Here is a 24,421-nt window from a genome sequence, read left to right as displayed (position 1 = left end):
AGTTGGATACGAGAGTCATGAGGGCCTGTTGGATACGGGAGTCATGAGGGCCTGTTGGATACAGGAGTCATGAGGGCCTGTTGGATACGGGAGTCAAGAGTGCTGATTTCTGTTTCAGCCAACAAAGTGATGCGTATGGGATCGTTTGCTTACCGCGCGACACAGTTCTTCGAGAACCTGGGCAAGAAATCCACGTCCAACTCCAAGCGGAAAACCAACAGCCTGAGCTCCCCGACAGAGGGCGACTTCAGCCTGCGTGACGGCATCCAGGAGGAGTCCTCCATTTCGTCATCAAGCATCGGACTTCCGGCCGTCTCTCCGTCATCAGAGACGACGTCACCGGTGTTCGAGGACAGCTTTCGTCACTCCTTATCGTCCCCCTCCTCGTCAGACCCCCCTCCGCTCCCCTCCACCCCTCCCCCGCCCATACCCGTCAACGTCAAACACCAAGGTGAGGTCTTAACACTCACCGTGCATGTCAACTTTGCCTTTCTCTTGCCGTCTTGGATTGTATCTGTGTGTGAACACTCTTATTGATTGTGGGGTGTGTTTTCCTGAACGCGTGGAAAGTTTATCTTAAATATGTGGGTTGGGTTTTGTAAGAGGAAAAGGAGAGTATACTTACTGATAAGATGAGAAGAGTGGGTGATTATTAAGAAAAACAGTTCTGGGAATATATACATATATTTATATATATATATTATCATTTTAGAAGCAAAGATTTTGTCTGAGGTGAGAGGATAATGACTCTAATGTTTTATTACCATGACGATAAAACGTTTGGCTCCGAACATTGGTACGTTTTAAAAAGTTACAAAAACATAAAGCAAGAGGTCTTCGACAAAAGAGACAGGTGTACGCTGTGTGTACAAGATGTGTATTTGTCCCGCACTGTCCTACAAGATGTGTATTTGTCCCGCACTGTCCTACAAGATGTGTATTTGTCCCGCACTGTCCTACAAGATGTGTATTTGTCCCGCACTGTCCTACAAGATGTGTATCTGTCCCGCACTGTCCTACAAGATGTGTATTTGTCCCGCACTGTCCTACAAGATGTGTATTTGTCCCGCACTGTCCTACAAGATGTGTATTTGTCCCGCACTGTCCTACAAGATGTGTATTTGTCCCGCACTGTCCTACAAGATGTGTATTTGTCCCGCACTGTCCTACAAGATGTGTATTTGTCCCGCACTGTCCTACAAGATGTGTATTTGTCCCGCACTGTCCTACAAGATGTGTATTTGTCCCGCACTGTCCTACAAGATGTGTATTTGTCCCGCACTGTCCTACAAGATGTGTATTTGTCCCGCACTGTCCTACAAGATGTGTATTTGTCCCGCACTGTCCTACAAGATGTGTATTTGTCCCGCACTGTCCTACAAGGTGCGTGTAGGTGGAAGTGGTGGCGACGACGACGGAGATTCAGTTTGCCAGACCCCGTTCACTGTGCTATGTCCGGTGATTCAACTTTACACTTTATATTTCAATTACTTGTTGGAAATAACAAGTTTTAGTATTTTTTGTTATTTGGAACTGTATTTACAGTTTATATTTCAATTACTTGTTGGAAATAACAAGATTGGTCTTTTTTTGTTATTTGGAACTAATCTTTGACATGTATATGTGGAGCTTGATTTTGTTCTCTCAACCATTTGTCGTTTTACTAAACCGATTAGCAAAGAATGGGTGACAGGAGAACTGACGATTGATTTTTAGTCTTGGCGTGTTTGAATTATAATGATTTACCTGTGTGTCCTTTGTATATGTCCTTATCGTTCATTACAGCATCCCCGGGTTGTTACTATTGTTTCTTTTCCACAATTTTTCATCACTTCACTTTGTCATTTTTGTTCTCTCTTCGTGTTCTCAAGCAACTAATTATCAGGAAAGATGGATTGCTTGAAGGAAACATTTTGCTCGCGAGGTTACTTGAAAAATTTATTGTTGGTACATTTTATTTCTTTAATTTTGGTTTGGTTACTCCAATTAACAAACCCCCCCCCCCCACGATCCCCACCCCCACCCATTACTTCTTCCGTTTTATGGGTCAGTAATACTGTTATGCTGCATCTCGAAACTAAACACAGATGGCTGATTCATCATAGTCGAAATAAGGAATAATGCTTACTACATATCCATTGTCTTATTTGCTTGCTACTTTTAAATATATATTATTTTCATTTAGTAACAGAAATCGGCCAGAACTGATTTCGTGAAATGTTCAAATGAACAGTTTATCTGCATGACATGGGCACTATGATTGAAGGGAGAGTACTCGTCAGTTCTAAGCTTCCCCGCTGAAGGGAAGCCAATCGCTCTTACTGCCCCTGATTGTTCTTTAGGGGCTATAAGTCTTGGTTATCTCCCTTGCGCTTTCGCGCTGAGAGAGAGAGAGAGAGAGAGAGAGAGAGAGAGAGAGAGAGAGAGAGAGAGAGAGAGAGAGAGAGAGACTGAACTTTATTTTACAAGGATAAAGATTAAATGCTGGGCCTTTTCTTACAATCTGTCCTTGTGAGAGAGAGAGAGAGAGAGAGAGAGAGAGAGAGAGAGAGAGAGAGAGAGAGAGAGTGAGTGAGAGTGAGTGAGTGAGAGAGACTCAGACTCAGAACTTTATTACAAAAGGATAAAGGTTTTAGGCAAAGCCTATTCTTCCAACCTGTCCTTTATACAACACATAAAGACAGACGGATATTCTGGCTCGCGGATTCTTGCGCTCACGCCCCAGATAGTTTTACCAAGATTCTTTATTGTAAAGTAAAGTGAAGTGAAGACGGTAAAAAACTGAAACATATATAAACAAAAGAAACCATAAGAAAAAGTACAAACTAATATGAAAAGAATCAAGACACAAAATCGCAACCTCTAAACCACCGCAGTCGCGACCGAAAAACCAACGCTTGGTGGCAAATGGCGTACACAAAAAATCGAATTATCCAATTACACAAATGGAGCACTGGGGCCTTCGTTCCGAGTCGTTTTCTTTTACCATAACTTAAAACCAACAAAATACTACATCGACCGAAGTCGGCACGCTTCTTACTTCTACTATAATTCCTACAACAACACTAACAACACTCTCAAATGAACAAAATCACAAATTCAGAAAAGTAAACCAGATCTACAACAAGGAAAAAATGGCGGAATAGCTCGACAACCACGTGGAAGACTGCAAATCTTTCTCTACCAAAAAATGTGTGTCAAGAGCGATCACACAAATGATTACAACCTCAAAAACAATGTAAATCATAATAGAGTCGGATCCTTTATTAAAAGAAATGAAAATTACTCACACTTCGTGGGCCACCAGACCTCTTTAAAGAGAGGAAGAGAGAAACCGTCCCGGCAAGGACAGATTCAGGGGAAACTACTAAGTAAAAATTTACAAAGCACAATGATCTCCCTTATACTTCTAGAAGTACATATTCTTTCAACTGGAATAAACGAAACGAAATTAAAAGAAGATTAAAAATACTGTCGGAGACAGAACACTCCCCGCCTGATATCTACTCGATATCACTATTAAGACAGGAAAGGAAATCAGTAGTAAAATAAAGGAAAAGGTCCTGCACTCAAAAATAGGTAGGCAAGCAAACAAAAAATGTGTAGCGACGGTAACTGTCTGTTCTCAGTCTGTGGTTCACAACCGAGTCAGTCATCGGTGTAGGCCTACTAGAGAGGAATCAGTTCTGTGATAGGCCTGACGTAGAGTTTGGCCTGATTGTCTTTGATCACTCGGATCTCAACCGACCGAACAAGATTGTCACGGGCAGTTGGGAAGGTTTGTAGATCGACGGGTGTGGGTCTATTTTGTAGGAACTCACTAGGGCCGCCAAGCCAGACCTGCAGTTTCTGACACAGGCTCTCCGGTGAACTCCTTGTTGCTGCGTCGGCAGGGTTGAGGTTGGTGGGCACATGATGCCACTGGTCTGGGGATGTCAATCGCCTGATCCTCTCTACTCTGTTAGTGACGTATGTGAAGAAACGTCTCTTCTCATTCTTGATGTAACCGAGCACGACGTTGCTGTCAGTGTAGAAAGTCACAGTGGGCGAACTCAAATCAAGCTCTTGTTCAATCAACTGCCATATCTCTGTGGCAAGAACCGCACTGCAGAGCTCCAGGCGAGGGATGGTGTGGCCGCTAAATGGGGCAAGTTTGGCTTTTCCCATCACAAACCCAAGGTGAAAGCCTTGTTCATGGGGCACCTGAACGTAGGCCACCGAAGAGATAGCCTTCTCTGAAGCATCGCAGAAGACGTGGTATTTAGCATCGGGTGACTGGGTAAGGGATGTTGGAAGAAACATGCGAGGTGTTTCGAGCCCTTTGATGTCTTGGAGGGACTGTTTCCACAGCTCCCAACGGTGGCGGAAGTTGTCCGGGATGGGTTTGTCCCAGGCCTTGCCATCTGGAGACACCTCTCGCAGGAAAATCTTGCCACTGATGGTTGCTGGAGCGAGGAAACCAAGAGGGTCATAAATCCCGTTGACGGTGGATAAGACCCCTCTTCGAGAAAAATCTCCATTGGAAACCTGGGGGGAAATGTCAAATGTATCTCTTTCCAAGTTCCAGCTCAAACCCAAACATCCATGAGTTGGTAAGGGGTCAGTAGGCTGGAGGTTTTGCAGCTCCGTGGACAGTTCTTCTCTGGGAAAGGCTGCCAAAACACTCCTGCTATTTGAAACAACCTTGTGGAGATTGATCCCGCCGGTTTTTTGAAGCTCTCTTTGCGTGCGCTGCATGAGGTGGACAGCTTGGTCGACTTCAGGAACGGAGGTGATCCCGTCGTCAACATAGAAGTCCCGCTCGACGAACTTCTTCACATCTGGCGCACTGTGGGCAATGCTCTTCCGGAGGCCGTAGGTAGCAACCGCTGGAGATGGACTGTTGCCAAAGACATGGACACACATCCTGTGTTCCACGAGGGGTGCGTCAAAGTTGTTGCCTCGGTACCAAAAGAAGCGTAGGAGATCTCTGTGTTCTTGGTCAACGAAAAACTGGTAGAACATCTGTTCTATGTCCCCAGCTATTGCCACTGCATCTCTGCGGAACCTCAGCAGAATGCCAAGGAGGCTGTTTGTCAAGTCTGGCCCAGACAGCAGCAGCGAGTTCAGAGAGACGCCTTCGAAGGTCGCTGACGAGTCAAATACACCGCGGAGTTTGTCAGGTTTTTTGGGGTGGTACACTCCGAAAAGTGGAAGGTACCAGCAGTGTCCAGCTTTACCCTGGGGGACCTCTTCAGCGGAGCCACTCTTCAGGATCTTCTCCATAAACTGGAAGAAGTGTTCTCTTTTTACGGGGTTCTTCTTCAGTGATGCCTCCAAGGCCTTGGCACGACTGACAGCTTGGGACCGATTGCAGGTGGGGATTGGTTTTTCCGATCTCAGGGGAAGAGGAGCCGACCAACGCCTTTCTTCATTTTGCTTGAATTTCTCATCCATGAGAGCCAAAAATGCTTTGTCCTCCACGGACAGCCCAACCTTGTCATCTTCTGGCGTTCGCTGGAAAACTTCAGCTCCGACATCTTTGGCGACGTCGACCTTCAAGTTGAACGGGCAAGGTTCAAAAATGGTCCTTCTTCCATCAATGACGCTCGTCTTGGCAACTCTGATGGTCGATGGTTTGTGGACTTTGTTGAGGCACACATCCCCGATGATTACCCAGCCAAGAGGCAGTCGCTGTGCAAATGGCGATTTCGGTGGGCCAACAATTTGCTCCAGCACGTGGTGGGCTTCAGGGAGGTCCCGTCCAATCAGCAGTGCGATGGGGATTTCTTTGTCGAGAGGAGGGATTCTTTTCCTTATGCGATTGAGATGGCCATGATGTTGGGCCACTTCAGAAGAAGGGATTTCTGATCGATCGCTTGGAATGGTGTCGCATTCAAGTACGTGGGGCAAGGTCAAGGACCTTCCGTCAGTGGACTGGACAGTGATGTTCCGGAGCTGACGACCACTCATCGCTTGTGTTCCGCCGCAGGACGTTAGCTGATATTCAATTTCACTGGGGGACGAGCCTAGCTGATCCATCAGCTCCGGCGTTGCCAGGGAGGCATTGCTTTGGTCATCCAAGATCGCGTAAACTTGGATCCCCTTGGTCTTTTCAGGGGGAAAAACTTTGACCTTCACCACCTTACCGCAGGATCTGCTCAGGTGACCCCCTTTGCACAAGGTGGTGCACTTTGCGGACACCTCCCCGCCATGCTTTTCGATGGGATCCAGGGATGCTGATGGTCTGTCCTGATGCATGGTGGTGTGGTGCCTTCCAGAGCAGACACTGCACTTGACCGACATATTGCAGTCCTTTGCCCTGTGGCTGGTGGAAGAAAGGCATCTGTAGCACACTCCTTTCTCTTTCAGGGTTGCCTTCTTCTCACTAAGTGATTTTGCTGCGAAGCCTTTACACTCCAGCAAAGAGTGCCTTGCGGTTGTGTGGATTGGGCAAAGCTCGGGTTTTGCTTCAAAGTTGGTCTTTCTGGAGAGCACTGGCTTGGCCTTTTTGTCGTTCTCCAAATTGAAGGCCGGGTCGTTCTGAATTGTGGCGCAAGTTTTAACGAAGTCCACAAAAAACTCAAAGGGGGGGAATGGGACGCGGTGATTGCTTTTGTATGTCGCTGCGCGCATGACCCACTTCTGTCTGAGGTGGTGAGGAAGCTTCCGTACCACCATGTTGACCCCTGTAGACGAGTCGTAAAGGGCAAACAGAGGGGCGAGGACAGGGTTCATCTTGGCTGACAAGATTTCTTCGAGGAGGTCGCTCAACTCGTAGAGGCTGCGCTGATCTTTAGAGATAGGTGGAAACTCCTCCAGCCTTGCCTTCAGGCATGCCTCAATGAGCTCAGGTGAGCCAAACCGCTCGTCCAGGCGCTTCCAGAGGAGTTGGAGTCCTCTCTGAGGATTCCCGATGTTGGCAGACCTCAGGCTCTGGGCATACCTCTTGGACTCTGGTCCAAGGTACTTGGCCAGGAGGTCCAGCTCCTCGGCAGGAGAGACATCCAAGTCGAGCATGATGGATGTAAAACAGTCTTTCCAAACGTGGAATGACTCCGGGCGTTCATCGAACGGAGTCAATCGATGAGTCAAGAGATCCCGCTTCATCCAAAACAATGAGGCAGCGTCATGTGATGACTGGACTGGTAGGGACGTGTGGTTCTGCCTGGGTCCAACTGCAGATCCCTGTGTATTGAGGCGGGAAGAGGCTCTGGAAAGAGTGGGAGATGCTGCGTCAGACGGCTGGCTGTAGGCATCGTCGTTCGACAATCTTGGCTCGTGCCATCGACGTTCGTGCGTGGTGGACGTGGAGTAGTCCTGGAGGGCGGGCTCCTTCTTGATCGTTCTTTGAACAGTGTGGAGGCTGGGCTCGTCCCTCAGCCTGAGGGCGCTCAGCTCCGCCAGTTCCTTGGTAAGATAGGCTTTCCTTTTTGCCAGCTGGTACTGTTCCTCTGCAATCTGCAGCTCGAGTTCCACCTCTGCCAGTCGTTGGTTGGTGACGGAGAGGGTTCGGGCTCGAGCAGTCTTTTCTTGAGACATCATAGTGGCGAAGTTTTCTTACTATTCTGGCTCGCGGATTCTTGCGCTCACGCCCCAGATAGTTTTACCAAGATTCTTTATTGTAAAGTAAAGTGAAGTGAAGACGGTAAAAAACTGAAACATATGTAAACAAAAGAAACCATAAGAAAAAGTACAAACTAATATGAAAAGAATCAAAACACAAAATCGCAACCTCTAAACCACCGCAGTCGCGACCGAACAACCAACGCTTGGTGGCAAATGGGGTACACAAAAAATCGAATTATCCAATTACACAACTGGAGCACTGGGGCCTTCGTTCCGAGTCGTTTTCTTTTACCATAACTTAAAACCAACAAAATACTACATCGACCGAAGTCGGCACGCTTCTTACTTTTACTATAATTCCTACAACAACACTAACAACACTCTCAAATGAACAAAATCACAAATTCAGAAAAGTAAACCAGATCTACAACAAGGAAAAAATGGCGGAATAGCTCGACAACCACGTGGAAGACTGCAAATCTTACTCTACCAAAAAATGTGTGTCAAGAGTGATCACACAAATGATTACAACCTCAAAAACAATGTAAATCATACTAGAGTCGGATCCTTTATTAAAAGAAATGAAAATTACTCACACTTCGTGGGCCACCAGACCTCTTTAAAGAGAGGAAGAGAGAAACCGTCCCGGCAAGGACAGATTCAGGGGAAACTACTAAGTAAAAATTTACAAAGCACAATGATCTCCCTTATACTTCTAGAAGTACATATTCTTTCAACTGGAATAAACGAAACGAAATTAAAAGAAGATTAAAAATACTGTCGGAGACAGAACAACGGACATAAAAAATAAAAATTCAATCACATAAGATACAGAAATACATTGTATGGATTGCAACACAATGTGCATTTGAGGAATTATATAAGAACTCAAAAATTACAAAATTACATTGACATAGTTAAACATTTCATTTTGAGAATTAAGTTGCTCAAATCAGCTACACATCCGTTAACACTAGTACAACATGTTCAACAAAATAAGAGAGAGAGAGAGAGAGAGAATTTGAATTGAACTTTATTTAACAAGGATTAAGATTTAAGGCTACGTCTTTTCTTACAATCTGTCCTTGGGACTCATAGACACACTGACACAATTATATAATTAAAAAATTAAAAATTAAAAAGTTAAAAAGTTAACCAACAAAAAAAGGAGGTCGGAAAACTTCAGCACGTGATAATAAAGATGACGATGATGATGATGATGACGATGATGATGATGATGATGATGATGCTGAAGATGAGGCATGAAGAGCATACATATGTGGTTATTCATAAAATCAAATGCATACTATGCAGGTAATTAAAAATACAAGCTGGTAGCAATCGAACATGTAGCAACAGTAAAACAAAAATATGTTCACAATATACAATGCACAGCATATCTTTGACGTAATACTCAGTGTGGTAAATCAAAAGGCGTTAAACTACTCAGACATTAAGTGGTTTTTAACACATTTTTAAAAACTTTTTAATGACTTTAAGTGCTTAATCCTAGGATGATGGAAGTGAATTCCATACTGAAGTACCCGAAAAAGCAAGACTGGTCTTATACAGGTCAATTCGTGGAATCGTAGGGATCAGAGAGAGAGAGAGAGAGAGAGAGAGAGAGAGAGAGAGAGAGAGAGAGAGAGAGAGAGAGAGAGAGAGAGAGAGAGAGAGAGAGAGAGAGAGAGAGAGAGAGAGAGAGAGGAAGGGGGTGGGGGGGAGCGAGGGAGAGCGAGGGAGGGTTTTGTATTCGAGGTGTCTGGTACTTTTATCTTCATTCGCCTTTTTTTACTGTGTTAACCTGTATGGAACTGTATGTTTTTTCTCATTCCGAATTGTCAAACAGTTTTAAGGACATACAACCATTTCCATTGCAACATAATTCTATAGAATTACTAGTTTGGTCACTTGTAGCTTTTCAAACCTTATGACATTTCGTATTCGTCTGATTGTAATACAACATTTCAGTTTTGCCTCCGGTTAAAGCATGTCATACATTATGAGAATTGAACTATCATTAAAATACTTGTTATTCTCGCAGGTGCTGGGAGATTGGTTCGCATTACTAGTAGCAATTGCTCTTGATGTCGTCAGTATTTAGAGTGGTTCAATTAATTTATTTTTTAGAATAAAAAAACAACAAGAAAAACTTTCCATGCTGACGTCATTCCCTTTCTACGTCATTTATTTCGTCATTAATCATTGCCTTGCTTCTATCTTCCCTGCAAGCGGCTGAACATTTTGAGATAAGCTTAAGTGTTGTGTAATTAGTGTTTGTCTGTGCACTTAAAAGACCGCTGGGTCGATCTATTTGTGCACGTAACGTTTTGTTTTGTCAATAATTAAACGTTCCAACCACATACATTTTTAGTTTTTTGATTCTGAATTTTTGAACGTGGCAGTCTGTTTGTTTTGGGATTTTATTTCTTAGACTGTTGAACCTTATAACTAACTGATCGTCTCCTCCTGCACCCCTGTGTGTACCCAGGGTACCTCAACATCTTCAGCAGCTTCAACAAGCGGCGCTGGGGCCAGCGGTGGTGCATGGTGCGCGAAAACATGTTCGAGTGTTACCGTACCCAGCATTCCAAGCCGTGTGAGCTCAACTTCCTGCTGCGGAAGTGTGTGGTGCGCCAAGCTCTAGCCGAGACTAGCAGCCCCCTCGCCCTCATGCTGCTCGAGGACAATAAGGAGAAGATAACTGTGGAGGTAAGCGACTGTCGTGTAGCTGTTGTCTTTTTTGTGCTGGCGAGACTGTTGGATTCTGGGTGCTTCATCCGCGTTGGTCTGCTGAAATGTCAATTTGCTACCTTATTTTTGTGTCGAGCAAAAACAGTATTTGCAAACTACCCGGTTGTATCATGGTCTGTGTGCCGATCTCTCGCCCCCTGTCTGCAGCATCCAAGCAGGGAGGAGCTATGCCATTACTCGTCACTGCAATCAGCCGTGCAGTATCATTCTCTGATTCTCCACCTTGTTTTCCCACACGAAGGAACAGATCAATCGTTCCGAAAAACTAGTCATCAAATATTTTTGCTCCGTTAATCTGTCTTGTGTTTGCAGCCCCAACAAAGGAGGGAGAATTAATTGCGAAATATTGGTTATAACCAGAAGTATCATGCTTCGATTCCCAACTTTGTTTTGTTATCAGAAAGATTGTGTATGAGTGCGCCTTGAGTCGCCTTGTGGTGAGTTATGTGCGCGTTATGAATTCTCGTATTATTATTATTATTATCAGCTAGCCCCCAACGAGGAAATGGTTGGCCCGTTCCTTGAACCTGGTTAACACATCTTTCTACCCGTGTGTCCTGTGTATGTCTGCTGTCCACAGCCTCCCAGCAAGGAGGACCTGCGCCAGTGGCTGCGCGTGCTGATGGCGGAGACAGCGACAAGTGACGTGCCGGAGGGGCTGGAGGAATTCTTCGTGGAGGGGGACGAGCGGCCTGACGACCTGCTGGAGGCTGAGTACACCGACATCGTGGGCGCCTCGATCCTCACCAGCTGGGTAAGGGGATGGCTTGGATCACAGACATTGAAAAACAGACTGCTCTCTCTGGCTTTGTTTTTCTCTCTCTGTCTCTCCCTGTGCCGCTGTTCCCGGGGAACAACTTAACAAGTCTTTGAGTGTGAAAGATTCTGGCAGAAATAATGTGAAAGGGAGATGTTTCGCTTTCTGTTTCTGTTTGGATATTCTACGCGGTTTAAAACCAGAAATCTGTAGTTTCAGCTGAAATGATATTGTAATGAACTGTCCTCGCAAAGAGTGCCGCTTTCAGATGTCGACAGCCTGTATCTGTACTCCAGGGTCAACTAACTGTCAAAGACGTTGCATATATATTTGTTTTAACAAAATTGTAAACAATTTTCATCGTTTACAAGGTCTTTTAAGGCGATACATAAAACTGTTCTGTATTTCTGTCACAGGAGGTGGGCAGTGTGCCCATACTGCCCAGTCAGGACAAGGCTGCCGCAGACACAGAGAAGGACGTTGCCACAGCAACCACCAGCAGTACTGATGACGTCAGTGCTGACGCAAAGACAAAGGGCACGTGTGACGCCGAAGTGGCCGACAAGTACCTGTACACCGAGGTGGTCAAGCGCCCCTCCACCTCCAGTCTCGACATGCTGGGCGAGGAGAGAGAGGAGGAGGAGGAGGCCGAGGGAGGGGAGAGGGAGGGGGAGCAACACCCCGGGTTCACAGACAACCTAGCGGTGTACAAGTCCAACAAGAACACCACAGACAGCGGCTTCTACAGCGTCAAGGAAGTCAACTCTGACAGCGAGAGCGGGTCAGAGGTCAAAACGGACAACGGGTCTCCAGCGCAGGAGAGTTGCTCTTCATCAGCTGCTCAAGAGGGGACAACTCTTCCCGAGTGCAATAATAATCCAGCGACAAGAATCTCAGACTGTGCAGCGTCGAGTAATGGCGGCAAGCAGGTGATAGAGGAGGAGGAGGAGGAGAGTGCGCTGGAGAAGACGATGACCTCGGACGACTTCAAGGACGGGCTGTCAGAGAGAGGAAGTGACGTCGTGAGTGCTGTGAGCGTGGAGTCTCAATGTGACGTCAGAGCAGTGTCAGACAGCAGCGTGGTTCAGAATGGAGTGAAAGGGGTTGTGAAGGACCAAGACAATGGTGACGTCAGTGTGACGTCAGAGACCCACGTGCCAACAAAGCCTGTAGTAGATACTCAAACGGCTAACGGGGATGACACTCAGCAACCCGACAAAGCCAAGAAGAAGAAAAAGAAATCGAAGAACAAGAAGAACAAGCAGAAGCCGTCGGAACAAGAGAACGCTCCCACGGAGAACCACGTGAATGACACTGTCACGGACACGACATCCAAACCTAAATCTCACAAATCCAAACAGGACAGTAGCAGATCTGACGTGCCAGCAATTCCAGCGACCAATTCTTCCAATGTACATGCTGTTTCTACGGACATGTCATCGTCCTCTACTCGGAAAAACTCAGTGCCCTCAGGAAAAGAGTTGGACGTTTCTGAAGCAACAACTGCAGCAACAACAGCAGCAGAAGCGGCAGCAACAGCAAGTGGCAACATCGGAGGTAAAGCCACAGGGAGTGCAGTGTTTAGTCGGTTGGGAGGGGAGGGGGAGTGTAGGCCAGGTGGAGGCCATGTGTATGCGCGAGTTGAAGCCGTGAAAGCCAGGAGTGAGGATGGCAGAACATCGGGAGGAAAGCTCGACAGGAGTGAGGATGGCAGAACATCGGGAGGAAAACTCGACAAAGCCTCGCTGCATTTGGATCTGCAGAGTGTGGGTCATAGCAAGAAGAAAACGAAAAGTAAGAGGGATTCAGGTGACTCCACTCAAAGTGTAGAAGACGACCTCCTCGACTCGTGGGGGTTGTCGTCCATTCTGACACGGGGGTTGTCCCCCGCTCAGTCAGGGTTTGATGAAGACGACGAGAACGAGTCTCATTCTCCAAGGGAGGTAATTTTGTGTAAAAGGCAGCATGGCGGTGATCTCCCTTGCTCCAGTTGTGTGCAGACGGTTTCAGGTTCAGAAGCAGGGTTGTCGGGAGTCGGTTGCAGCAGCCAATCAGATCACAGATCGTCCTCGCAGAAGGGTGATATATTTTGGGACTTGTTTTCCCACTGTACTCCTTGTCGCACTTTGAGCACTGCTGGGCTCTTGTGTAGCAGCTCTTCAGTTTAACTTCAGTTCTTCTTCTTTTCCTTTTTATTTTGCACTTGAGCACATGGACATATCCTCTGTTTAGTTTCAGTTGGCCAAAGTCGTCGATAACGCCCTAATCCCCCGTCTAATTTTATGTACGTGTATTTGGTGGATTGATGAGGTGGTTGTTCGGGAACATACTGTAGGTTTAGTTTCTTTCAGTCTAACTGTTGCTAGTGACTAGTCACGTGACTTTGTCCTTCAAGGACGGTCAGGGATTGGTCCACGTGCTAACATTGCCAGCCTAACCTTGTGGTATTTGGAAGAACAATAAGATCGTGATGCAGTATTAGAACTGGGATAACTTTCACATTAACTGGAATCATCGCAGTAACTAAACCAATGAATTACTGGAGTCAGCAGCATGAAAAACCGACTTGCTTAAAACAAAAGGATACAAGCTGACATGACTAATTACGTTTTTCTAAAAACCATACCCCCACTGACACAGATTTTAACGTTCAATTGACATGGTTCATAATGCATGCGCATGTTTTATTTCGAAAAGAGCAAACTTATGAGACTGCATGAGACTGTTGAAAGAACACATCAAGGGCAACAAAGACAAAAAGCCAAGACGCGAGGGCGTGTCCTTGTCATTAGCCCCGCCCATTCCACCACTGTCACTCCCCTGTGTCAACCCCTTCCTACAAAAATACAATGATGTTGATTTGGACACATCTCCTCGATCCTTTTCTCCATGTCTGAATGTTCAAAACAGTCTTCCCACTTCACCCATCAAAACTGATTCAATTCCTCGTTTTCAACCCTTTTATGAACTTGTCTGGTCTCCAAACCACCCTTTTCACCCTCCTTACCTCCTTTGTTTGAAGACTGGAAAAGTTTGATTCCCATGCATATGGAACCGGGTAACATTTCTGTTACCTCCCCTTTATTACTTTTTTGTCAGGCCTTGTGATTACAATCTGTTATTCAGCAATCAATCCCTTGATCCCCAACTCTTGAAGTCCATGGAATTCTGGATTATCCCCCTTTCCTTTACTGTTGCATTAACAGGACACAAGCTGTCCATAAACCCACTGTCCTGAGGTTGGCGTTTCATACAAAAGTTAATGCCAGTTCTTTCATTTTGTATTTCAGACTTTTATCTCAGTGAATGCTATATCTTTGAATGAGAACTGATCTAGATTTCAGTGCATGCACGCATGGCATGAATGCCTTAACGATGCATGAATTGAGATACAGACGCCATGCTCTTCAATGTTTTATTAGGACATCTCACGTCCTTTTCAATGACCACATACAAGTACTGCGCCTGACAAATCTTATGAACAAATGAATTTAACCGTTCGTCTTCTGGTGTTTATTTACTCAATGCCACAAAGAACGTCAGAACATCTTCTATAGATACTCAGAAAGACAAGAAAGTGTTAGTTAGCCTGAATGTTTTGACAGGCAGCATGCATTCAATCGACATGCGATGCATCAAAGACAGAACTGATCGATATAGCTAATTGACAGTTTCATATCCCAGTTTTGATTCAAATAAATACATTTGACCGATGAAAGGTACATGACTGCTCTTAGTGCAAACACACGTAACTATAAAAACACAGTGACAGAGTGACACACAGAGACAAACACGCGAGGCACAAAAACAGTGTTTTGAACGCTTTAAACACAGCTTTATGTTTTAAAGTTTAAACGTCCCCAACAGATCGCTCTCATTGTATTTCATTTTGCTGTCATGCTTTGGCTGAGTAGTGCCATCAGCTGTTGTCGCTGTCATGCCTTTTCTGTTGCAAAGTCCTATTACCTCCTGTAGTTTGCTTTCACAATTAAACAAAACCAGACCTAACATGGCGGCCTAAATGGCGGGGTAAAACAGTCATTCAGTTAAAATCCCAATCGTACAAAAAACCACGAGTGTACGATGGAGTTTCAGTCCATGAAGAAGAAGTAAAAAAAAAAAGAATACTCCGAGATTCACAAGAAAAGTGAAAAGAGCGTATCATAACACGAATCTGAGAGGGTCAGTAGTTGTGTTCCTCCATTTTGCTGTGCTTTGGTAACAGCTACACTGTTCTGAGCAACTTCTAGTAATAACTACTAACTGTGTGACAGTCTGATACCTCATATTGAAGAAAAAGGCAAAGAGGAGGGTGTGGAGGAAGAGAAGGAGAACAATTTGACACAATTTGCCTTGTCCACAACCTGCTACTAATGCAAGTTTCTTGTAAGGACCAGTTTTGTTAGCACTTTGGTGACGAGGAGTTAGCCTTATTGGTTTTCTTTAAGAAAAGAAAGAGATTTGCTTATATGCATAAACGTTAAAGTGAATAGTAATATGGTGTTTGAAAGGCTTTGCTATAGGACTTAAGAGTAAATGCAGTAAACTGGTTGATCTCCCTGATCAGGGTTTTGAAAAGTGCCTTGAGTGCCCTACACCAAAACTCCAGCCCTTTTGAAAGGCTGTCCTGGATACTGGTGAACTGTTAGTGGCTTATATGTATGTGTGTATTGTATGACGACGCTGGCTAGCTTTCATTGTTGTGAATGTAGTCATCCTTTCCTCTCTAGCTGGTGGGGAGATGGAGAGAGTCTCTGTACGTGTGTCGTATCTCAAGGACCACCATGCATTCGGTGATACATTATATGATACTTTTTTGAAAAGATGGAGTGGTTTTGAGGTTGAGATATCCAAGACTGCAAATTCTTTTCAGCTATCCAAGTAAGTATTAGACTGATAAACAAGTCTTGAAGCCTGTCCTTATGGCGTCATGAATGGACGGTTTGCATGTCCTTATGGCGTCATGAATGGACGGTTTGCATGTCCTCATGACGTCATGAATGGACGGTTTGCATGTCCTTATGACGTCATGAATGGACGGTTTGCATGTTCTTATGACGTCATGAATGGACGGTTTGCATGTCCTTATGACGTCATGAATGGACGGTTTGCATGTCCTTATGACGTCATGAATGGACGGTTTGCATGTCCAGTTGTCTGCGTGTACATACCAGAAAACCAAACACTGAAGGGAAGACACACCCTGCTATACCTTTTTAAACTTATCTTTGTTATCTTTACTCATTGTTTTTTCTTTTCGGCATGGATAATTTACACAGTAATAAGGTAACATTTGTTATGGTATAATCTATAATAACCAACGTTAAACTTGTCACGTAAGTGTTAACATGTTTCTATGCCTCATACAGTTTACTGCATGCTATTATTATCAGCTTTTTAGAAAAAGTTTTAAGAGTTAGAAAGTAAATGATAGGTTTTGATCTTTGATTAAGTGCGGAGACTGTCTGTCGTTTACATTTCCAGTAAATCCGTTGTATCATATGTGAATCACTCATTGTAATTCATATACAGTATTTAATAAAGAGAGTTGATTAAGGTGTCACAGAACAGGATTGCTGCATTAGTAGTGAGCACAGTGTTTACTCGCCCTCTCAACTTATTTGAAGAGAAAAGCTTGCATACTTCACCAGTAAGTTTTATCTGAACAAAGGAGACATGACGATATATAGAGGACACATAGCTCACATAGAGATTTCACGCTGACAGAGGACTGAGAACAACTGAATCAGGATAGGTTCACCTCATTCACAGACTTTATGTTGATGAAATATCAGACAACAGCATGTCAGTAGACAGATAGCTGAGACACCAACTTCGTGGCTGGCAGAATACGAAGTAATAGCTCACCAGTAGAATCACAGCTCATGAGCAGACTGTATGTCAATAGAATATCAGACAACAGCACATCATTAGACATATAGCTAAGTCACCGACTTCCTGCTAACAAAATAAGAAGTACATATAATTGCTCATCAATAGAATCACAGCTAGACTGTAAGGCATCGACACATCAGGAGACATTATATAACTCAAACACCGACTTCGTCCTGGCAGAATACGAAGTAATAGCACATCAGGGCACGTATGCATAAGAGGGAAGTTTGCGACTCGACTACGTCGAACGTTTTGGGCGACTTTGGAAGTACTTTTCTTATTTTAGTATGCATGGGACGGAAGAAGGGCTTACCTTATAACTTAACGAGGAAGTAACTGATGGCTAGATAGCGAATAGCTGGGGAGTAAACTTCAGACGTTGCTTTACCTTTAAACAAGACAGTATTCAATTTTATATCATGACATGAACAATATATGGCAAATAGGATTTCTAACTCAAGCATAGTGCTTATTATAAGCAATCCTAGTGAAAACATAACAGTGATAAGCATGATGGCGGACTAAATCGAAATACTCATACTTCAAAGTGAGGCATTTGCTTTCAAGATGTCTCACATGTGCAGTAGAATCCTAGCTGATGAACAGCCTGTGTGTCGACAGGAGACGAGGTGTCCCAGGGCCCCGAAGACAACGAGACCATCACTGACCTCAAGGACAGGATTGGACGGCTGCGGGAGAAACTCGTGCAAATCAAACGTAAAAGGTTCGTACCCTTCTCCTCTCTTGCCTTGTTGGCACACTTTTCTACTGTACCTGATTGGCTAAAACAATTTGACTCAAAACATTATAAACAATAATGCTGTGAACTAGCGATTCAATCAATAGAGCCAACAAGTCAATCAATAGAGCCAACAAGTCAATTAATAGAGCCAACAAGTCATAAGCTTATAAACGTGCTTTGAAAAAACAATATATTTATATCGAATTGCTGACCCTGTTTAAGTTCTTCAGCGTGATTTATAATCGAGAGTGCCATGGAAGCGTGTTGCTATTACGATACACTGAGCTTATATTAACAACAAAAATAGTGCTTATTGACTCCGCAGAAGTAAAATTAACATTATTTAGGCTGTGAATAGATATCGCAAATGTACTAATTAGAGCTTTTTCGGCATCTGTTAAATACCTGATGCCTTTAGATTACGTTAGTAGCATGGTGCTTACAGGACAACTAATAACAGTATGAGCCATTTTGCTGACGTAGTTTTTAGGGATTAAATCTATGCTGATGAGACAGTGCCTTGATTGTAAGAGCGATTTTGCCATGACAGGTTCAATTTAAGAATTATATATGTTATGATGTTTTGGTTTACATTTCCCAGTCTTTATGAGTGCAAATTGTCGTTTTCAGGCTAAACTGAGCCACTGACACACTCTTTTTCTCTCCCCCCCCCACTCTCGTCCCATTATCACTGTGTTGATTGCAGGGATTTATGGGATGAGGAATTCATGGAGTTCCGGAATAAGAGAGAAAACAAGTCAGACCAACCCGCAGAGCTAGGTCTGTGTGAGGCATGATGGCATGGTCCACCGTGGAATTGCAGCCCCCTTTCTTTCCCTCAGTTGTTTTACCCTTTCCTTCTCAAGTCTTGAATTGCAGTCCTTACCCATGTTTGTGTAAAAGCAAAAGATCCAATTCTTACATAGAATTGTTTTGATTACCAGCTTGAAACCTAAACCATTCCTGCACAAGACCCAGGTTATGCACGCATTGATAGTAGAAGTGTGTACGTCCTTTCTCTGCTGTGTGGCATTAGCCACGAACAGTGAATGTTAATTATCACAGCTTGAGCGACATTTTTATACCACATTGCATAAACAGTTGTTAACGAAGCTGCCACTAATGATCTGCGTGGAGGCTCCAGTTCTGATACGCAGAGACATTGCCCCAGTCATAGCCTACTCTTCAATACCTTAATTACTCGTACATTACTGCAAACTTCAGGTCCCGCATCAATTCGAAACTTATTTCGTCCAGTTGCACTTCGCCAATGAAAATTCCTGAGCAAAGTCCACAACAAGTTCGAAGAAGAATGCGTTTCAGTTGAACTTTTCTTTCAGCGTTTCAGGTGAACTTTTCATTCACATAGCTGATCTCCAGTTTCACCGCTGGTGGCTGGCTGCGAAGCTTCTCTCCATCATGTTCAAACACCCCCCTTGCCTGGCTTTGTTATGACAGAGTTTTTAATCCTGAGATGAGTGTATTTGTTTGTGAAGAATCTTGCTGAGTCTATGGTGAACGTTTTGGACAAAAGGTTGCCAGACCTTTTTGTGTGCAGATTCCGTGGAGTACCGCATGGTGTTTTCTTCATGCAGTCTCAGAGACAATGAAGGAGGACCAATATCTCAACTGAAATATTAAACAAAGAATGTTGCCCTTTTTTGAATTTATTTCACACGCATGTTACTACTAGTTTGACCTGTACACTGTAAACCCTAACAGCATGGGGTACGCCTCATTGATTGATGTCTTATGAGTCTTTGCAGAAAACGAGTGTGTTTAATCATTGAGGTCGTCAAATATGTTATTCAAATATGTGAAATTTTATAAATCGCCTGTAAGATTTTTATCTTCCAAAAACGTATTTAGAATAGTTGGCGAGAATAACTGACTCAATTGCAATAAGCGTATCAATAAATCCATGTCGGTGTGCACAAACTAAGCAACTCAAATTCCCTGCTAAGTGCTTAAGCACTGGTTCCGTATCCCTTGGCGCACTTATGCCAAAACGCATGTCCTCGGCAACTGCCATGTTGGGAAGGAGAGTGCGGGACCTTTGAAATCACACAATGATGCAATTAGTTTATGTATACAGTTATTGTTTTCTACAAGAACTTTTGATTGATTAATTGATTGATTGATTTGATGATTTATTTTTTTCTTTAATTCTTACATTTATTTTCTTGCGTTCTTTCCTAATTTGTATCAATCCTTTTGCGTTTATTCCTCTCTGTTTTCTGTCTTATTTTGCATCATTCCTCTCACTCTAACACGTGTCTTTGCCTGTTCAGGATCGCCGTACGAGACAAGCGGGTGAGGGCGTTCTCTGCGGAGGAGCGAGCGGTGTGTGACAAGGAGTATCTGGCCCTGGAGTCCGAGTGCAAGGAGACCACCTCCCTCATCCAGCGCCTAGAGGACGACCTCAAGACAGTCACAGCGCCTGATGACACCAGGTTGTGATGACTGCGTGCAAGACATGACCAGCTTCACTCAGCCGCCTGATGACACCAGGTTGTGATGACTGCGTGCAAGACCTGACCAGCTTCACTCAGCCGCCTGAAACAAATCTGAAAACAGCTGCTACAGCCTCTGCAAGAAGATTATAGAAGACAGTCTTCACGTTCGGCAGCGAGGAAATAGTCAGTGACATTTTCGACCTATAGGTATAGCTGGGACACTCACTGTGACATCGCTGTCTGGGTGTTACTTTGGATACTGGTACAGGATGGTTGCGCACGTCACACACCCTGCAGTCGTGAGTGTGACAAGAACTCGGCTCAAGACATCAACACGCCCTGTGCTGAACGGATGTCGGTTTATGAACGCAATACATTATTGTATAAATCTGGGTAAATCCGAGTGCGCAGAGCACTTGAACAAATGGACAAACAGCCTCTGAAATGTCCAGTGTCATGGCGTCTGTTACTGGTTTTGACTAGTGCATTTACTGTTTGCACTGGTCGTAATAATCAGGCTGCTATGTGTCACTGTACTAGCTGTAGTATTAATGGTCATGTGACCATCATATGCAAATCAAATAAACACTTAACTCAGTGGTGTTCAGTTTCTCAACAAGGAGGTTTTGCTGCTTCTGCTTCAATAACAAAATGACAATTTGATTTCTTGAAATCTATTTAAATATGCAAGCTTGTTTTATTTGTAATGTTTGTTATGTTTGTAAGTAGATATACAATCTACTTGGGTTGATCTGAAGAAGGACATTTTCCCCTTTCTTTCAATGTGATTTTAAGTATTTGCGTTTTGAATTACTGCACCAGTAAAAACAGAATCTATTGAAATGAAAGGTAGCCTACATAACTTGTCGTAGAGTTAAGATTGTACCTTATGCATGTTTTGTTTTGTTTTAAATACAAGATTTGCCTGGCAACCTTTTCGTTTGAAGGAAAGCTATTCAATGATTTTGTTGTGTGTGTGGGAGCTGGCTTTGCCACAGTGAAACACAATACTCAGTGGTTGTGACGAGATATTTAAAGGGACATTTACCCAATGCATAGCGTTGTTATTAAAGAATGAAATATGTTGGACACAGAGTGCACCAAGGGTGTTAAAACTGTTATGTATACGGTGGCTTTGAGGGTACTTGTGAAATATTGCGTTTTAATTGAAGTCTTTACCTTGCAGAAGTTATTTTTATTATTTTTAGACAATTGTCAGTGGGTAAATGTCTCTGTATCTGTCTCAATTTTAAATAGAATGTTAATATATTGTGTGCTTTTGTTTCGTTTTGTATTGTACATGCATGTGCAAAATAGTAGTGAACAAAATAGTAATGAATTTGTTTCGCGTGAATACCTGAAATCCCTTCCTCGTCTAATGGCGTTGTGTGTTAGACAACCTGCGTGTAAATATGCTGGCTTTGAATCATGTGGTGGTCAATTGACCAAGATTTCCGAACATTATTTTGAAATTATTCGTAACTTAGATGGCAATTTCATCAGTTTCATTCCTTATGTCGATATTATTTGTTAATAGGTTCTCTTTGGCTGGAGTGCTTTTAGGCTTCCGTAGAGCACTGCTCAGACTGCTTATGTCTTCAGGACATCTTACGAACACTTCTGTTTTCACTTACAAAGATGACACAGAAGAAAGTGACAGGCCGTTTTCTTGAAAGACTTTAGTTTCGCTCATATTTCAAGAAAAAAAGCTGGGGTTGCAAGACTTATTCGGTGGGAGAAATCAAGATATTGGAGTGAAAAATCAAATGTTTACCGTCTTAGGACTTGATTAGGTTTGATAGAATCCAAGCTTGTGTCTTCATTTTTGTGTCATTTAAATCGCAGGGATAAGCATCTGTCTTTTTTTGCGTTCCTGATTTTAGATTCTGTGTTCTTGCTTGTTTGATTTATTTACAACGATAGAAATCGTGGTCCTATCGTCGTGATGAAATATAATATACAAACAGAAGGGTAACGTGTTTATGATTGCGCGTGTTCTTTTAAAAACTACATTAAAGCACTAGCTGCTTTGTTATGTTTTTTTGATTCTTGAGAAAAGTTTGTTATAGAAAGACGCAGTGTTTATGAAAATGTATGGGGGTAACCCAACTTTGTTTGACCTGCTGTATCTGCAAGGTGTTTATATTTTTATGTTGAGATTTTAAGAGTATTTGTGTTGTTCTTGTTGCACCGCATGATCCTAGCGTACTTCAAAGAAGTATATGCACAGCAATTGTACATGCGAAGCTTTGTAGAAATATATATTCAATCAAACTGCTCGCTGATAATTGTGATTATGTTCCGTAAAGTAGAAGCAGGGAGTTGAAATCTTGTGCCATAATCTTGCGACATTCTCACTCTTTGTCATAGATACATAATCTTGATCGCATCGCGCACAGGGTGAGAGTCTGCTGGTTTGCAGTAAGCACTTTCTGCAGTAGAAACGTGATTCTGGAGCGGACGTTTAACAGTGGTTCATTGTTTGTTTCTTGTTCTCATCAAATGAAGAATATAAAAATAAGTTTTTTTGAGGGAGTCACTCGTGATCCTTTGGAGAGTGAGATTCTGCTGGTTTGCAGTCAGTACTTTCTTTAGTAAAAATTGATTCTGGAGCGCTAGCTTCACAGCGGTTCATTGTTTGTTTTTTGTTATTACATAACAAATTTTTTTTTGCTAAGATGTATGAGTATTTTGTCATGTCTCGTTACAGAGTTGAGACGACATTTCTAACGGAATAGGGTTGACAAAAGTCGAGTAGTACACAAAACTGTCATGGTCATGTCGTCTTTGTCACCTCTCTACTTGTCTGTCAAGAGTGGAAGATCTGGGCAGAGAATGAGCACGTACAGTAAAGAAATCATTTATTTCTCTGCAAAACTGCTATTGGTGGATCGTGAAGGCAAGCAAATTGAAAAACAAATCAAATGTTTTGGAATAAAATGTTGGTGCATACATAACAGCTGTTCGCACGGATATTGATAAATGATCGCGACAACGTGAATATTTTAAGGTTGTGTTGCCTGATTCTCAATGAAAACTGTTGCAGGCAAATATACATTTTAAGTGTTGCCAAAACCCTTAGTTTAGTTTAAACAGTGTGCAACACTGTCATGACATTCCTTTTAGTTCCATGTCATGTGTCATTTGATGTGTCATTTGATGTGTCATTTGATGTGTCATTTGCTGGTAAGACATCGGTGAAGGGTTCAACGTAAACAAAGCACAGTGCACTAAAGTTCCTTCACAAACTGAAACAAAACTGTTAAGTTTTAAACGGCCTCTCAGAGCCAGATTCTCCAGGAGCTACTTTTGAACAGAAGTTTTAATTTTCTAGCATTCTTTGCCATGTGTTAATATAATGTTGAGAAGCTAATTGGTTGATTGAAGTTTGTGTGGTATGGTTTGTGCTGCTTTAGATCATGCTTGTAATAAACTGATCCAATGCTTTCAAGTAGAGATATTACAAACGCAGTAAGCTTTTATATCATTGCATTGTTTTGAGTTGAAAGGTTGTCGTGTCTGACTCCCCCCCCTGCCGCTGTCTGGCAATACCATGGACCATTTGTCAATTGTCATCCTGTTTGGAGAGGATTTCAGTAAAGACTTATTTGTGACGTATTGCTTTCGTTTGTGTGTGCGTGTGTGTGTGTGTGTGTGTGTGTGTCTGTGTGTAAATGTATGTGTGTGTGTGTGTGTGTGCGTGTTTGTGTGTGTGTGTCTGTGTGTGAGTATGTGTGTGTGTATGTGTGCGTGTGTGTGTGTGTGCGTTTGTGTGTGTGTGTGCGTGTGTGTGTGTGTGTGGAGGGGATGTTTGTGTGTGCGTGTGCGTGTATGTCTGTGTGTGTACGTGTGTATGTTTGTGTACGTGCGTGCGTATCCTGTGTGTGTTTGCCATGTGTGTGCTGTGTGTGTGTGTGTGAGTGAGTGTGTGTGTTCATGCATGCTGGCGTGTTGTTGGTATTGAACGTGTACACAACAAAATGTTTAAATTGCAAAAAAGGAAGAAAAACAAAAAACTCGTGCAAACAGACGAACTAATCTCATTTACATCCACTGACAACCCAACAAATCACCTTCGGTGTACCTTCCCGGTTCAACAGAACTTAACAACAACTTTTCATAACATTCAGAAAAACATGATGTTCTTCTAAGTCTGTGACAAACGTATTACATTTGAATGAATGTTCATCAAAGTGGCGTCTGAGAACAACAACAACAACAAAGACAACAACAACAACAACAATGTATTCATTTGCCAAGTTTGGATGA

At 43.3% G+C, this 24,421-nt stretch overlaps 1 protein-coding gene across 9 annotated transcripts in view; it reads left to right on the top strand.

The window, feature by feature from the left end:
- The window catches only part of LOC138977932 (serine-rich adhesin for platelets-like), a 166,630-nt gene extending 142,860 nt beyond the window's left edge, over positions 1-23,770 (top strand). For 8 of the 9 annotated variants that reach the window (XM_070350539.1, XM_070350536.1, XM_070350535.1 and 5 more), the window contains 6 exons: positions 119-451; positions 10,040-10,260; positions 10,883-11,056; positions 11,476-12,616; positions 17,576-17,678; positions 19,988-23,770. In XM_070350539.1, the coding sequence (XP_070206640.1) occupies positions 119-451; positions 10,040-10,260; positions 10,883-11,056; positions 11,476-12,616; positions 17,576-17,678; positions 19,988-20,156 (2,141 nt within the window). In that variant the 3' untranslated portion in view covers positions 20,157-23,770. Of the gene's footprint in view, positions 1-118; positions 452-10,039; positions 10,261-10,882; positions 11,057-11,475; positions 12,617-17,575; positions 17,679-18,402; positions 18,477-19,987 lie in introns of all 9 variants that reach the window. The other variant, XM_070350540.1, reaches the window with a different exon arrangement.
- The last annotated feature ends 651 nt before the right edge of the window (positions 23,771-24,421 follow it).

The sequence above is a fragment of the Littorina saxatilis genome, linkage group LG10 (assembly GCF_037325665.1).
Source record: "Littorina saxatilis isolate snail1 linkage group LG10, US_GU_Lsax_2.0, whole genome shotgun sequence".
In the NCBI taxonomy this organism is placed as follows: Eukaryota; Metazoa; Mollusca; class Gastropoda; order Littorinimorpha; family Littorinidae; genus Littorina; species Littorina saxatilis.
This window is presented reverse-complemented; position numbering and strand designations above follow the sequence as displayed.